The sequence below is a fragment of the Leucopleurus acutus genome (genome assembly GCF_964270905.1).
Source record: "Leucopleurus acutus genome assembly, chromosome: 5".
Classification (NCBI taxonomy): Eukaryota; Metazoa; Chordata; class Mammalia; order Artiodactyla; family Delphinidae; genus Leucopleurus; species Leucopleurus acutus.
In genome coordinates this window covers 69,348,035-69,364,968 of record NC_139147.1, presented here as the reverse complement: position 1 = coordinate 69,364,968, position 16,934 = coordinate 69,348,035, and the positions used below count along the sequence as shown (strand labels likewise).

Sequence of the window (16,934 nt, the reverse complement as noted above, 5' to 3'; positions counted from 1 at the left end):
AGTGTGTGCCAGGCCTGCCAGGGGGCCCGCTGCCCTGTGGCTTTTCTCAGACCCAGACCTAGAGAGAAACCAGACCTAGACCCAGGACAGAATGCCTTTCAAGGAGGGAGACTAGGAGGCTGGGAGGAAGCCAGGCTGAGGGTGGGGGTGGGACAGGTACTCTCTGTCCTGCTGAAGTTGGGGGTACATACGGGTGGTTGGTTTCTACCTCCCCTTCCCTCCCCTAGCCTTTGTCTTCTGAACTAAAAGGGGAAATGTCAAAAAGTCAACTCCAAATTCCAGCTGAAATATTTCAAAAATTAATACTTGCCAGGAAATTAGTTCTTTAAACTAATTTTGCATGTAAAATCCATTCCAGGGGTGGGTGATTCAGAGTGGGACAGCGTCCAAGGCTTTGTAACCAAAGACTGGGGCTTCTTATTCAGGGTTTAGGAGGCAGGGAACACAAAGGATTCTGTTAGTTGTAAAAGGTACAGCTTACAGGGCGACAGCCGCATGTCCTCTGTGGCAGCACCTGGGCTGTGCATGGGGGTCGCGCCTCAGTCTCAGGCCTGACTTTGTAACTGAATACAGTATGTGCAGGCACCAAAGAGGGCCAAAGGGACTTCCCTGGTGGCGCAGTGGTTAAGAGTCTGCCTGCTAACGCGGGGGACAAGGGTTTGAGCCATGGTCCGGGAAGATCTCACATGCCACAGAGCAACTAGGCCCGTGCGCCACAGCTGCTGGGCCTGCGCTCTAGAGCCCGCGAGCCACAACTACTGAGCCCGCGTGCTGCAACTACCGAGGCCTGTGTGCCTGGAGCCCGTGCTCCGCAACAAGAGAAGCCACCACAATGAGAAGCCCGCGCACCGCAGAAGGGGGTGGCCCCAGCTCACCACAACTAGAGAAAAGCCCACGCAGCAATGAAGACCCAACGCAGCCAAAAATAAACAAATAAATAAATTTTAAAAAAAAGAGGGCCGAAGAGGCTGATCAGCTGGTTAGATTATCTGGGGTGTGGCTTCCAGGCAACAGGCCTCTCTGACCTTTGCAGGCTCCAGAAGCACCCAGGATCAGCCTTCAAAGTCTAGCAGAGACTTAAGTTTGTGGCTGCAGGCATAGTGACCCCCATGCCAAGGATTGATATACATAGTGGGCCAGCCATGGTATCCCAAGTTCTCTACCTCCCATCTGCCCCCTCAGACTGCCTGGGTACCTCAGGGTGAGGCCTGGGGAAGGCCACCTGTACCTGCCTCCTTCAAGGCAGGTAATAGGAAACAACAGAAGTGCTTACCTGCTTCCCCCATGGGGAGATAGAGCTTACTCCAGCTTGGGGGTCAGGGCACCCCACCATTTAGAGCCTCTGAGGGGCTTGGCGGGGGCACAGCAGGGCCATCTGGTCAGTGTCTGCTCCTGAGTTTTGCACCTGGGCTGTGTGCTACTTGTGAGAGGAGAAAACTCAGCTGAGGAGGTGTCGAAAAGGGCTCCCCAGAAAACATGGCCCTTGGGCATCTTGTTGTCCTGCCCCACGCCAACCCCAGGCCCCGTACCCTGTGCTTGAAAGAAAAGCGGGAATAGAGCGGGCTCTACTGGCCAGCAGCCTGGCAGAAGGGGGGTGCCAGGGGGCTGGGCCTCACCCCCAAGTGACCTCCCATGGTTGACCCAAGCCCTGTTAGCCTTCTGTGCTGAGTTCTCAGGATGCTCTGAGGGCCTCCCAGCTTTCCCAGGGCCTGACACTGAGGAGGCACCTAACTGCTGTTTGTGGAGCACAGGAGCACCCTGGGCCCTCAAACTCCCCAAACCTCGAATCTGCACCCCCAAGAGCTTGAGCATTGAGGAAGGTGACCAGGAGGTGAGAGGAGGGTTAGGGAGCACGAAAGATCAACCTCTTCTCCTGTCATGTGGGTCCCAGTGTCTAGGAGTGAACAGTGACCCCCCGGGACCCTCAAGAGTCATCTGCCACACAGTGGGCTGCTGGGGCCTGACCCGGAGCTGGTCCTCCATTGGGAGGGAGGCCAGGCAAAGCAAGGTAGATACCCACATGCATCGGCAGAGCTATGGGACACATGCTCAGCTCTCTGTCCACGTGGGGGGTGACATAACACACGTTCCCAAACATGGGCCTGCAGGCACAGGTGCCCATCAGGTGGAGCCCACACGCCTGCAGTTGATACACACACACACACAGACACACACACAGACACACACACACACACACACACACACACACACACACACACACACACACACACACACACACACACACACACACACACACACACATGTCCCAGAGTAGATTTGTACTGAGCAGCAGCCAGTAGGGTGGGATGGGAAAGTTACAGGTCTTGGATTCAAGTAGACCCAGGTCCCAACCCCTTCCCCTGCTAGCCAGCTCTGTGAGTTTAGGCAAAATTACTTAACCTTGATGAACTTCATTTTTCTTACCTATAAAAACAATGCTGGGCTTCCCTGATGGTGCAGTGGTTAAGAATCCTCCTGCCAATGCAGGAGACACGGGTTTGAGCCCCAGTCCGGGAAGATCCCACATGCCACGGAGCAGCTAAGCCCGCAAGCCACAACTACTGAGCCCACGTGCCACAGCTACTGAAGCCCGAGCACCTAGAGCCCGTGCTCCACAACAAGAGAAGCCACCGCAATGAGAAGCCTGCTCACCGCAACGAAGAGTAGCCCCTGTGTGCTACAACTAGAGAAAGCCCACACACAGCAACGAAGACCCAACACAGCAAAAAATAAATAAATAAAAACAAAACAAAAAACAATGCTGACCCCAACCTTTCAGAGCTGCCATGAGTAAGTGAGATGGATTGTGTCTACGGTAGGGTCTGGGGCATGTGTCAGCCCCTGAAGTGCAAGTAAGATGGCCAAATGCAGGGAATGAGTGCGAGACCCCAAGAGCCCAACACTGCATCCCGGAAACTCCTGGGCCTCCCTTTCTTCCCTTTGCAATGAATGAGCAGAGCAGTGCTCTGAGCCTCACTGGGCTGTGTGGGGAGAAGAAAGATAGTGGCTGCAAGTCATGAAGGCTGGAAGGTGCTGCATACAACGTGGTTATTATCAGGCAGAGTCACCTTTGGCTCTCAGATCTGCCCCTCCACTTCCCCTCGTCTGAGCAGAACCTTCTTGGCTGGTCAGAGCCCAGAAATGCCAGCAGGTGGCAGCCTTGTGGGGTCAGAGGGCTGATCTGCTGTAAGCCCAGCACAGCAAGCCTGGTTGCAGCCCCTTTCCTGAGCAGAGGGGCCTCAGCTGGTCATGAAGAGCTTTAACAATGGGCTGAAGAATCCGGAGCCCTCTCCACCCAATGGAAGAAGAAAATGGGTCACCCTTGTAGGGAGATACCTGTTAGGTTTTTAATATGAAAAGTTCTGATCTGAGGGCATTTGCTGATGGGTAGGGATTGGAGGGTATTTTCATTTCATGAGCAGGTGAAGGGGACCTTAGCTGCTCCGTGGCATGTGGGATCTTCCCGGACTGGGGCTCAAACCCGTGTCCCCTGCATTGGCAGGAGGATCTTAACCACTGCACCATCAGGGAAGCCCAGCATTGTTTTTATAGGTAAGAAAAATGAAGTTCATCAAGGTTAAGTAATTTTGCCTAAACTCACAGAGCTGGCTAGCAGGGGAAGGGGTTGGGACCTGGGTCTACTTGAATCCAAGACCTGTAACTTTCCCATCCCACCCTACTGATTGCTGATCAGTACAAATCTACAGGTGGGGGCACCTTGTGAGGAGAAGGAATAACCACCTCTGTATTAAGGGAGCTTGGAGTCAGACTCAGGGTCACTGGGCAGGCTGACCGGGGCCACACAGTCTAGACCAAGGGGCTCCATCCCAGCCCTTAGCTGTGTTAGTCTTCACTCTTCCCTGACTGAGTGATGGACTGATCGTATAATTTTTGTAATATACTTACATAAAAGTAGTCCTACTTCTGGATGCCTACTGTAGCTATTGCCCAGAAGATTCTTTTTTTTTTTTTTCTTTTTAAACAAGAGCTGGAAAAATAAAGCGTGACCAAAGTGGGGGAGGGCCCTGCCCTAAATCTAGGTCTGGTGTGGGTGTGTTAGGGTCACAGCTTAGCCCAGGGTCCTGTCTTCCCTGGGGTCAGCCAGCCAGCCCAGGGCCAAGTTCCTGCCTGCCCCGCCCGCCTCACAGCCCTAGGCTGGGCAGGCCCTTGGCCCAGAAAGCCTCTTGATCTGTACTGATCCCTTGAATTCTTCAGGAACCGGGTTGGTGAATGCAGTTGCCAGGTATCACTGATGCTACAGAGCAGCCCTGCCAGAGCTGTCCTGCGGTGAGTACCACCCAGGGGCTGCCCAGCCAGGCCCCGTGCCACCACCCGCCCACCTTCCTCCTGGTCCCAGCAGGCCCGGCCCAGCAGCCCCAGATTGTTTGTATCCTCCAGGAGAGGCTGCCCGAGCCAAGAGGGAGAGATTGGAAGGGGGATGAGGGAGGGAGAGCCGGGGAGGAGAGGGGGGTGAAATTTTTTATTTATTTATTTTTTTTTTGGCATGCACCCTTATAAGGCTACTGAAGTCATTACCGATGTAACAACCAACGAAGCAAGCAAGCGCCTCTCACCACAGTTCCCTTCTATAAACACGGCCTGGCCAGCCCCCCTCCCCCCGCCCTCCTTCCCTCCCTGGGGATGTGCTCTCCCCGACGTCTCTTTCTTACCCAGCCCCTTTTCCTCCTGCTACTTTCCTTTTTCCCTTCACTGGTCGCAGGGGAAGGGAGCCTGCCAGCGGTGAGGGCCTCCGCAGCCGGGGAGCCGGCGCTGATGGTGGTGGCGGTGGCGGCTACGGGAGCCTGAGGCCCGGCTGGCCAGCAGGAGGGCAGGGCGGGCCCGACGAGGGAGACGGCGAGGGCGTGCGTGGGGTGCTCACGCGGCGTGTGGAGACGCGGCAGCACACCGAGGAGGCCATCCGCCAGCAGGAGGTGGGGCAGCTGGACTTCCGCGACCTCCTGGGCAAGAAGGTGAGTACCAAGACCTTGTCTGAAGAGGACCTGAAGGAGATCCCAGCCGAGCAGATGGATTTCCGCGCCAACCTGCAGCGGCAGGTGAAGCCGAAGACCGTGTCGGAAGAAGAGCGGAAGGTGCATAGCCCCCAGCAGGTGGACTTCCGCTCTGTCCTGGCCAAGAAGGGGACCCCCAAGACCCCTGTGCCTGAGAAGGTGCCACCTCCAAAACCTGCCACCCCAGGTTTCCGCTCGGTGTTGGGCAGTAAGAAAACGCTACCTGCAGAGAATGGCAGTAACAGCTCTGAAGCCTTGAATGCCAAGGCAGCAGAAGGTCCCAAGCCTGTAGGCAATGCCCAGCCTTCAGGGTTTCTGAAAACCGTGGGCAATGCGAAGCCGGCCGAGACCCCCAAACCCATGGGTAATGTCAAGCTGACTGAGACCCCCAAACCCTTGGGTAATGCCAAGCCGGCCGAGACCCCCAAACCCATGGGCAATGCCAAGCCGGCCGAGACCCCCAAACCCATGGGTAATGTCAAGCCAGCCGAGACCCCCAAACCCATGGGTAATGTCAAGCTGACTGAGACCCCCAAACCCTTGGGCAATGCCAAGCTGACTGAGACCCCCAAACCCTTGGGTAATGTCAAGTCAGCCGAGACCCCCAAACCCTTGGGCAATGCCAAGTTATCCGAGGCCCCAAAACCAGCTGGGAATGAAGAACTTAAGAAGGAGGTTAAGAATGATGTGAACTGCAAGAGGGGCCATGCAGGGGCCACAGATAATGAAAAAAGACCTGAGAGCCAAGGGACAGCCCCAGCCTTCAAGGAGAAGCTACGAGATCTCCGTGTGGTGGAGGGTGAGAAACTGCTGCTCCAGTGCCAGGTGTCCTCTGACCCCCCGGCCACCATCACCTGGACCCTGAATGGAAAGACGCTCAAGACTACCAAGTTCATTGTCCTCTCCCAAGAAGGTAACACGGTTGGGGCCGGGAGGGAGGGTAGCTCTGTCCCAGCCACCGTCAGCTCCTGGAGCCCTGGCTTGTTGATGGTGTTAGTAGCCCAGAGCCTGGGTGGGAAAGGCCACTCTCTGTGCCCCTCACTCACGGGATTGGTGCCCGCCACACTCCATGGCTGGGGGACAGGGGTGGGTGCCTGGTCCCCCAGGCACATTCCCAGATCTCAGCATCTGTCTGGCAGAGCCCCCTCATGGCACCCCTAGGCGTGGCTCCTCAGAGCAGGCCTGGGCTAATGCCCAGCTTTGGCCCAGAGAAGGCTCTGATCATAGGCTTGGAAATGGGGGCACTGGGGTTAGGGCTGACCAGGGGCTTGGGGCTGAGAACTGCCTTTGAAGCAGCATTTTAGGTTCAGGTCAGGGTGTGCAGTGACGGGATGTGATTTGGGGTCAACAACTTAAGTCTTGATAACGTTGTGTGTTTGAAGGGACCCGAGGGGCAAGCCAAAACCCCAAGCAGCCCCTACGGCACACACTCACAGGCAGACAGAGCCACTCGCTTCCTAATTTGGATGAGACTTTCGTTTGCTGGTATTTCACATTCTTGGGTTGTGGAGAGAAGAGGGGGGGCCCTAAAGCCTGCCATCTGGGGCCTTTCAGGGTTTGGAGCTCTCAGATGGGCCAGTTTAACCTAGAGAAGAGATGGGGACGAGACGGGTATTTTCTCTGACCCCTCATTTGGTTTGAAATGTTTCCGTAAATCCCAGTCCTGGATGCGAGCTCCAAGGACAGCAGCCTTCCCACGCCCCACTCTGGTGGCCGGCCCTAGGATAGAGTCTGGCCTGACTCGAGGCTGATGCTGGTAGCTCTGGACAGGGCAGGGCACAAGCTCCCGGGGTCGTGGCATTTTAACCTTGAGAGGTAGAGGGCAGTCAGGGCAGAGGCCCTAGCAGTCAGGTCCTGTCAAATCCAGATCAGCTGAGACAGAAGCACTCCCCCCGCTGTGCTGCCTTCCTTCCCATCCTCTGACGGCACCCCTCTCCACCCCTCCCTCACCCCTCATCTGGCTTGCTTTCTTCCTCTTAAAAACCCTAATGAAGCATTTGAAAATAGCATCCCTCTGCCCTCACGATGGAGTTTCTGTCTTCACTCTGCAGCTCAGACAGCAAATCTGGAACAGCTGAGCGTTTTGAATCTAACTGCTGAAGGAGTAAAGGGGAAATTAGCCAGGAGAGAAAAGAAGGGTGTCTTTTCTGCTAACGTGTTGACACGATAGCTTTTCCACATGAAAATCCTCAGCTTGGTAGGGGCCTCCAGAAGTCATCTCATCCATCCCCCTGCCTCTGCTAGTTCGGCCTTTCCACACACAGGAAGGTATGGGGGATCACCACGGTGGGATGAGATGTCCAGGGGAGTGGATGCCCAGCCTTCCCTGCCACCTCTGTGGGCCCCTCCCTGTTGGAAAGTTTCGGGTAAAACTGACCCGAAACCTCGACCAGGAGAATTTCCCAGGTTACCCTGTGGTGACCTCGCGGGGCGGGACGGAAGGTGGGCAGCTGCCATCGTGGGGACACGTGTGGTCCACAGTCCTACACGCTGTGAGGTCCGTGGCTGTACCACCCTCGGGGAAGCTGATGTTGGGACGGCTGAGGGCAATGCCCATGGCTGTGCAGCTGTTGTGGGACCTGCGTGGAACCTGCAGAGCCACCAAGAGCTGCTTATAAACAATCAACTGGACAAAGCAGTGTAAGCACACCTCAGCTCTGGTCTCAGAAACGCACCTGAGCCCTTAGAATGGGCTGTTCATACCCAGGGTGCCTTGATGTAGCATAGCTGCTGGGCGCCGAGACCCTTTTACACTGGCTACTCCAGTGTCACCTCCCACAGAAAGCACCTCAGACGGACCCTTTAGGTCTAAAGCTGGGGAAGAAGACATGATTAAATGAAGGCCAGGACAATGAGAGGATAGAGAGAGACTGGGGCGGGGGGGGTGGGGGGGAATTATGGAGATAGCCCCCAAACCAACTGTTAAAAAGGTTCTAAATATTTGTAATTCTCCTTTGAAAAATAAGAGTAGCCTGCACTAATTGAACACCACGTGCGAGACACTGACTGAGGCATCTTACTATGCTTTACACTCATTTAATCCTCACAACCACTATACTGCCCATCTAACAGAGAAGTTAAGCGCTTTGCCCAAGGCTGCACAGCTAGTTAGTAACAGAGCTGGGATTGGAAGGCAGGCAGCTGAGTTCCAACGCCTAGATCGCTGTGCTGTATCACCTCTTAGTTAATTCTTGTTAGCGTGTCAGCATCCTGGTCCTTCCCTGATCAGCTCCCCAGAGAGTGTTGTCTAGCAAGGGAAAAGGCTAATGGCTGTTTATTCCGCAACACTGTCAACAGTTGTCAGGAGGCTGGAAGACTGGCCGTGCCCTCTGGGCTTGTGAGTTTCTGGTATTTTCACTGCAGTAGAGGAAGCTGACCTTGAAACGGGCCTGGTAGGGAGAAGGCCTGGTCTCAAAGCAGCAGCCACACTGTGTCCACTGTCCCTTCTCTAGTGCTTCCCTGTCCAAGTCTACAAGAGCCCAGGTCAAACACAGACCCAGGAGAAAACCTGCGGTATAGCCTCGTCAGTGACCACTTCAGGAGGCTCCGCTGCAGGGAGTGGGACCTCTGAGAGGTATGAGTAAATCTGCTCCCGATAGATCTGGAAAGAGAGGACACACATGCACAGTGATAAACCTCTTCCAGCCAAGTGCCGATGATGGCTGCTGGGAGTGAGAGGAGAGGGAGCTGAGTGCTGGGCCGCAGGGAGAGGCTGGCGGTGAAAGAGCAGGGCCTTGATCTGAAGTGTGAAGGCAGGCAGGGCCCGCAGCAGGAGAGGGAGGGTGTGGGCTTCCCAGGCAGGAGCACAGGCGGCAGCCAGGGCAGGCCGGCTCCCAGCATCGGCCCCATTGCATCCTCCATCATACTAAGAAGGAACTCAATCCTAAAGGCAGCAGGGAGCCATGTAAGAGTTGGGAATGGAGAGCAATAGACACACAGCTGGGATTTACGGCTTTTGATTGATTCTGTGCCCAAAGACAAGGAAGGAGCTTACCGAAGAGGGTGGGGAGACAGGTGGTGAGGCCTGGACCAACAAGGTAGCCATGGGCACAGACAGGAGATAACCAGTGCAAGAAGCAAAGGCAGAATTAACAGAACCTGTTGCCTGGCTTGGAAGGGTGGGCGGCTGGGGTAGAGGAGAGGAAGGGGTGGAGGAGCGCTGAGTGTCCATGTGTGGGTGACTGGTTCACAGTGACGGCACCAGTGGAAACAAGGAAGGCAGCTGGTGTTTTGAGGGGTTTGTAGGGAGAAGGGGGGTTGCTAAGTGGGTTTCCCCATCCTTCACACCCTCCTGAGCATCCCCCCCACCCCCGCCTCCCTGGCTCGGAACCGTACTTGCTCCACTGCACTGAACCCCCTTCTGTTACCTCATCTAAGATCAAGATTCACTTCCCCCAGGACTCCTTCCCAGACTGTTGTCCCTGGGGCCTTTGGCCATGACAGACTCTTGTGCCCTTCCCCCATCAATGTGTGTGTCTGTGACCTACTGCTGGTGGGCACTGTTGATAGGTTTCAGGGGTGCTTCTCTGAACCCTGTACTTGAATAGGGCTCATAGCCCGCAGGCCCCCCAAAACATGATTATGTCCACTCTGTCTAGCACCAAGGAGAGCAGGAGAGGTGCGATGGCAGGCAGTTGAGTTGACTGTTCCTTCTTGGAGGGACCTGTGGAGGAGTCCTTGCTCTTCTTGCGTCCCCCGGAACGGCAGGGCGGAGGGTGCTCACTTACAGCAGCTGGGCCTGCCCTCCAGGCCTGCAGGCTGGCCTCACCAGGCCCTTTCTGGACCCGCAGCAGCGCTGCTCAGGCCTTGGCCCAGGACTGGGAGGCCCATGGCTGGCCAGTGGGCTCTGCGCTGCTCCTGAGAAGTGCTTTCATCTTTATGCCTTGTTTCCTGTCCCCGGGCCAGGCTTCTGTCCCTGGCAAACATTTCTCCCCATCTATGAATGAGGATTCATTTTTGTTGCTGCTGTCAACCGATGATTCATTTTTAATTGCCTTCAGTGTGGGATCTTGCAAAGGCTTTTTCAAAACCTGTATAAGTCCATCCTACAGAACACAAGGATCTATACAGCACCTACTACGTGCGAGGCTGTATTCTAGCCCTTTTCATTGTATGCATAATCCACTTGAAGAATTCTGAGTTAGGCATTTTTTTTTTCCTTTTAGAAACTATACTATCTTTTTCAGTGGTAGGTTGTTTGATTAAGTGTTCGTGACTTTCTGTTGCATAGATCCTACCAGATCACCTGCTCCAGAAATATGCCTTGGACATTCTCAGAATGGCAAATTTTTGTTTTTAAACTGACTGCATTCCAGGCTCAGGAAAAACATTCATAATAGTCGCTGCCCTCCATGATCTAGCGTGGGAGAGAGGCGTGTGTTTCAGTAATGGCCTTGGGAGGCAAGCTCTGATAAAGGTGAACTCAGGGCACAGAAGAGGTCCACCTACGGCCAGGGGTGCTTAGAGATGGCAAGGAAGGCACCATCCCTGAGGAGGTGACCTGGAGCTGAGCTGTACTGTCCCGGCATGCCGGGGGACCAGGTCGGGAGACACTGCTAACTGAGGGCAGCCTCGGAGCAGAGCCTCTAGGGCTTGGGACCCCTCCCTCTACCTCGTACACCCCGCACCTCCTCTCCCCACACACTCAGAGAAAGCACAAGACGGTGGGGTGGTCTTCAGACTCTGTGGCCTTGAGGGGCTCTCCCAGGGACCGGTCTAGCTGAGCCCTTCATTGGATCCCTGGTTCCCATCCCCCTCCCCTTCCTCTCAAAATTCCCCACCAGGCTAAGGCTTCTCAAAAAAACCTCTGGGAAACAGTTTTTCTTCTGGAGGTCAGGAATAAGCTGTCCCACAGGAAATACCAGATGCTTCAATCTGGGCCAGCCCAGCCTCCAGGCCTGCCGGGGGCCCTCCCCCAGCCCGCGCGCACGGCCAGGGGTCCAGGCTCTGAACGGCTTGGAAAAACTGCCTTTCTGATGCTCCCCCCCGTGAAGGGCAAGGGCTGTGGTGTACACGCTCCACCTCTCCCGGGGTCTCACTACTGTTTTGTTCCATTTGGGTTTAAGGCTGAAGGCAGCTGGGGGACTGAAGCTGAGAGACGATCAAGGATTCGACCAGGATGTCTGCTGGCAGTGGGATATCTGCTCCCCGAGCCTTAGGCTCAGACTGAGGGAAGATGGCAAGATGGGGTCCGTTTCTTCTAAACCTCACGTCTGGGGGCCGGAGGTCATCTGCGCATGCCCCTGCCCTCCCAGATGAATGGAAGTGTCTCTCTCTAGAAGATAGTACCCCTCGTTCCCTGATTCCTGTGCCTCATCTAGTTCTCACTCTCACCACAGAGTTCCTAAAAATCCAACCTAAATCCTTTCTGTTGCAGCGTCTGCAAATTCTGTCTCCTAGCCACAATGGGAAGCCATCCTGAGGCCTTGCCGACCCCGGTGGGAGAGCATAGTGAGGTCCTTCTGAGAGGTGGGGTCTCAGAGTGTAGGAGGGAGGGGCGCAGATCAGCCATCCTGCCCCAAGGGGTCGGCAGGACTGAGGTTTCCCTGTTGAAGACCTTACCCAGGTCTCCTCCAGCCTTAGTGAGGTTCTCTGGGCAGAACTGACATCACCCTTCCTCTCTCTGAATATCCTTGTATTTGTTGGTCAAGTCTGTGCATCTGTCTCATGGGGGTGCGGGGACTTGTGAGATCAAAGGCCATGCTGCTTCGCATACACACCTGGGATGCACACAGCTTTGCCCGCTCAGAGCCAGTGACTTGTGCCGGGCAGTGTGGCGGAAAGGGAGGTGGCCGGAGCCAGTGGCTCCAGGCGGCAGGATGCACGTGGCTCTGGCTGTATCCTCCTCCTCGTATGATGACGGCTGCCCTGACGACAGGGCAGCTTTGGGCAGGACGCCGTGCTGCTGGCTTGTGTGTGTGTCTGATGGCAGGAACGAGGGTACTGCTGCCCTCCTGCCTGGCCCAGCGAGCCCAGTCCTCAGCCTGGTGTCTCCCCACACCCTAAGGGAAACTCCCCAAACGTGTCCCCCAGGGAAGTAGCCAGCCCTGGGATGAGAGAGCTAGGATGGGTGAGGACCAGACTTCTGTTCATGCCCGGCTTGACCCCTCCTTCCCCCAACCAGGCCAGAAGAGGTGTGCTGGGGCAAGGGTAGCCCCGTGGAAAAGAAGGCCATCACTCTCTGAGGGGACCAAAGGACCCTGCACTGAGAGAGGCAGCCCCACAGAGGCCCTCTCCCAGCCCGGCGCCCCTCATCGGCCATGATTCTCAGCTCAGATACCATTCCTGAAAAGCCAGCTCCAGGGTCCCAGGCTGGTCACTGTCTCCTCCCAACAGATCAGCCCACAGGCTAGTGTCCCTGCTGGACAGGGACTCCTGCCCTCCCCCGCTCACCTCTTTGTTCAAAATGCCCTTTTGTAGGATGCATTCCCCGAAGCATTGCTGTAAGCAGGGCAGAGTGTCCTCACCTGCCAGTGTCCCTACCCCAGTCTGTGGACCTGAGCCTGACTACTGCTTGTCTCTCTCGGTGACATCCAGTGTGAGGGCCTGGGTCCATCTGCCCCTTCTGTTGTGCTGATGCTCTCCAAAGGCAGAGGCTCTTTCTCTCTCTTCTTGCCTTTCTATCACATCCCCATGAGAGAACTTGCCTGGGTCGGGGGCGGTTGGGTATCTTAGGGATCAGTTATGTTGAATCTGGGTTATCAGCAAAGCGCCTTGGCTCTGGTGGGGCGAGCAGGTTGGTTCCCACAGGGCCTCTGACTTCTGGGCGTGTGAATAACACTTGCTCTGATGCTCAAGTGCCCGGCAGGTGTTGGGCTCAGACGTGGTCCACTCAACAAACGTTCCTCTTCCCACCCAGGCTCACTGTGCTCCGTCTCCATCGAGAAGGCACTGCCCGAGGACAGAGGCTTATACAAGTGCGTAGCCGAGAACAGCGCCGGCCAGGCTGAGTGTTCCTGCCAAGTCACCGTGGACGGTAGGTCGTGCCCACCCACCCCGCCACACGTAGAATCCCGCTTCTCAGCGCCCCCTTCCCACCGTACCTGAACGGGGCTGCGGCCGAGGCTGCCATCCCAGCCTGAGGCGTTCACTTCGTGGGTGGCAAGCCATCTTTTGCAAAACAGTGAGACAGGAGGGAAAGTGGGAGCTCTACTTGGTGGTCCCCTGTGACCTCACAGCCCTGCCCCCGGCTCGGAAGAGGGCGGCTCACCTTGCTGGTCCCCCTTCCTCAGTCCTGACCCCCACGTGCCAGGCAGGAAAGGGTGAGACAGGGCAGGAGGAGAAAAGACACACCCACAGGAAAATGACTACAGAGTATTTTACAAGCCGCAGAGAACAAGTGCCAGTGCCAGCAGGACAGACCCGTGAGGAAGAGGGAGCAGAGCGAGGTCCAAGTGGGGACACTTCCTCCAGGAGGTGAGTAGGGGCTGAGGCTTCGGGTAACGGGGACAGGCCTGCCTCTGCAGTTAGAGAAAAGTACTTATAATACAGCAGAGGGAGAGGAAGAGACGCGTGGGGACGGAGAGGCTCACCAGGTCTGAGTGGAGTTTCTTGTGAGGAAGGGGCGAATCCAAGCTGTAAGGAATGGGGATTTGTCCTAAAGAAACGCAGGTGGTGTGTTTGTGACTTTCCTTTTCTCCTCTGTGTAGGGTTAGAATAAGAGGCTTGGAAGTGGATGGTTTAGGCCACCACCCTCACTTGGGACGGGACACCCAGGCTGTTCAGAGAGGGAAAGCTTCCCTCGTGAGGTTCCCTGCTCTATTGAGGGCCAAGCCAGGGCCAGAGTCCCATCTTGGGACTTGCAATCCAGTGCCCTTTCTTGGTATTTCGTTACTTGCCTGGAACTGTCTAAAAAGGTAGTTTGGGGGAAACAATTTCTTGCCCTTGAAATGCCTGGTTTGTAACTATCAGTGACACGTTAAAAGCTAGTGTCCAAATAAGGCATCTTGAAGGCCAGTTTTGTTGTTCCTCTGACTTTGAATATAATCACTTGGCTTCTAAACCCCTAACCTGTTTCACCCCCGTTCCACAAGATGTGGAATCCTTGTCTCCATTCTGGATTTTGTAATGTGATTTCCTGATCATAAAAGCTGAGATCCCTGATACCTAATGAGTGGGAGAAAAGAAGAGAGAGTCTTAAAAACCAAAGTCTTTTTTAAAAAAACATATAATGGTAACACAAATTAAATTGTCAGTAGCCAACAGTAAACCTGAAACTGTAGAATATTGTGGGTGTCTCCCTGGAGTTCTGTGAATGTGTTTGTCACAGGGGCTCTGGAGTCTAAGGGAGCAGATTCCATGGGTCAAAGTGTATGGTCAGTTCAGAAGGGGGCTTGAAACACATGTTTTGAGGCTAGGGGCCGTGGCTTCTGATTACTCCTGTCACCCACCCAGGTCAGAGTTCTGCTTCTTTCTAGACAGGTACTGCAATTGAAAAAACAGTGTTTCTGGGAACTTGACCCCAGAAACCTATTTCTAGCAGCGCCACACTTGGGACCCATGCTGGTTCCAGAAGGAAGCCCTGCCTGTTAATGAGGTTATCTGCTCTGGGAATCCCTAGCCTCTTTGGGTCCTATTTACATGGCTAGCTGAAGGCAGGACTGCAATTCATTCTCCTTATCTGCAAAGTGTCAGCACCTTTTCCAGAAAGAGCAAGTGGCTCATTTTTTAAAATTTTTAAAAATTTCCTTTTTCCCTAGAGAATACATTTGGGGATTCTTTTCTTTTAAGGTTTGGGAATTCATTCTGCAACTTAAAGGGCTTTCTTTGCCCCTAAGTTAGTCTCCTTCTAATCGTGGCCATCATAATGTCCCCGATCCTCTCAGCTCTCCCCGCACCCTTAGGCGAGAGTACCTGGCTTAGAGGTCCCAATGGGCCCATGCACCCTTTGATATTATAGGCAAACTTTTATGTGTTTGTGGGTTAGAGCATTTTTCTGAAGAAAGGGTCCACAGGTTTTAAACAAATTCTTAAAAGAAGTCATGAGTTAAAAGACAGTGAAGAACCGCTTGCCCTAAGAAGTAACCTTGCCTGAACTTTGAAGCCTAGCTGTTGGGCAGGGTCTTCCATTGCTCTCCATCTGCAGCTGCCCTGCTAAACCTCTGGATAAGACCAGTCTTGCTTCCCTCCTAAGGGGCTGCAAGGTCCTTCTCGTCTCGGGGTGGGGACCACAGCTAATGCTGATGTCAGGCTGGCCCTGCCCCCGACAGTCACTCACTATCACTCACGTAGCCTGTGCTGGACACCATTTAGACTATATATCTGTGGCTAATAGAATGATATATTTCAAGACCTCATGAAAATGACTTTGGCTCACTGGCTCTTCCGTATTAGCCACACTACTACTTCCCTCTTAGAGGAAAGACAGAGGGAGGTAGCCTTCATAATGCAGCACATCTGGCTCTTTTAATCCTGCCATTTGGGTTGTTTCCATAAGAAAAAGCGAGCTCTGTGAACTTTTTTTTTTTTTTTTTTTTTTTTTTTTTGCGGTACGTGGACCTCTCACTGTTGTGGCCTCTCCCGTTGCGGAGCACAGGCTCCAGACACGCAGGTTCAGCGGCCATGGCTCACAGGCCCAGCCGCTCCGCGGCATGTGGGATCTTCCCGAACCGGGGCACGAACCCGTGTCCCCTGCATCGGCAGGTGGTCTCTCAACCACTGCGCCACCGGGGAAGCCCTGTGCACTTGATTATGGTCATACCGCCGTTCCTTCCAGGTTAGCAGCAGACATGTCAACTTGTACCACAGAAGGCAGCTGAAGCCTGGGGTGGGTAAGGACTTGTCAGAAAACTCACCCAGGAGGAGAAAAAGCTGACCTTCAAGACCTGCCATGGCCTGCCGTGGCCAGAAACTCTTGTGCATTTTTAGTTTATGCAGCAGTTGGGCAGGGTATCTTTCTCAGTGGGAAAACCCAGGCTCAGCGAGGGTCAGCAGCCTTCCCCAGTCACTCAGACAGTAAGCAGGAGATGCCGTTTCCCTGGGTGTCTCTGATCCCAAAGCCCAGGCCCTTCGAGCCACCCTGCACAGGGAGTCACATGACTCCCTGGCATGAGTTACCCTGGCAGGACTCCAACCCAGGTGTGTCTGGTTCCAAAGTCTGCACCTTTCCACCACCTGCATGGCCTCCTTGTCTAGTGAGTAACATGGCAGTGTCCACTTTCCAAGAGATCCAGGTCTTCCTTACTAACAGCCCTTCTTGCTGGAAAGTCCTTCTGCACCTCTGGCCTGAGTGGCCCACTCCCTCTCATTCACACCCAGGTGAGAGGTAAGGAAGCAAAGCCCTTTGTAGGCCCAAATCCTAAGACCGGGCAGATCAGGCTGCCCTTCCCAACCACCTTGCCAAGGGCATCGGGCCTCAGCTACCAGTGAGATCAGGGGCTTTGTAACCATGGAGGCTGGTGTGTGCATTTGCTGGGGGGTGGCATCCCCATGGGCCTTCTCTCAACCTGTATGTCAGTGCCCGCTCTGCTCCTGGGGCTGGGGTTAAAAGCAGTGAACGAAACAAGTTCCTGTTCTCAGAGCCTTTACATTCGAGTGAGGGAGAGACAAAAATACGGATGAACAGATATGTCATACGATCTCAGGCAACAACACGTGCTGTGAAGAAAGCAAAGCAGGGTGATGGGGGGGCGTGCTGTTGTTGGAGAGGGTGGGGCCTCTCTGAGGAAGAGGCATTTGAACAGAGGCCTGAAGGCATCTGGGAAGGCGTCCCAGCAGTAGCACGGTACAGGTTAAGGAACAGGAGCAAAACCCTGAGCTGAGACTGTACGGGAGACACTCCCAGAAGGAGAGGTAAGGAGGCCAGGGTGGCCGAGCCCCGGGCCAGGGGCAGAGTGGTAGGAAACGAGACTGAGGAGGACCAGATCTGCAAGGCCATGTAGGCTGTGACCAGGACGCTGGATTTTATCATAAGTGCGGTGGGACAGC

At 54.8% G+C, this 16,934-nt stretch overlaps 1 protein-coding gene across 1 annotated transcript in view; it reads left to right on the top strand.

Moving 5' to 3' along the window:
• MYLK (myosin light chain kinase) overlaps window positions 1-16,934 on the top strand; it is a 185,406-nt gene that overhangs the window by 100,664 nt on the left and 67,808 nt on the right. Inside the window, exons 16-18 of the mRNA XM_082839581.1 lie at window positions 4,216-4,287; window positions 4,721-5,922; window positions 12,868-12,984. Of these exons, the coding sequence (XP_082695707.1) occupies window positions 4,216-4,287; window positions 4,721-5,922; window positions 12,868-12,984 (1,391 nt within the window). The remainder of the gene's footprint in view (window positions 1-4,215; window positions 4,288-4,720; window positions 5,923-12,867; window positions 12,985-16,934) is intronic.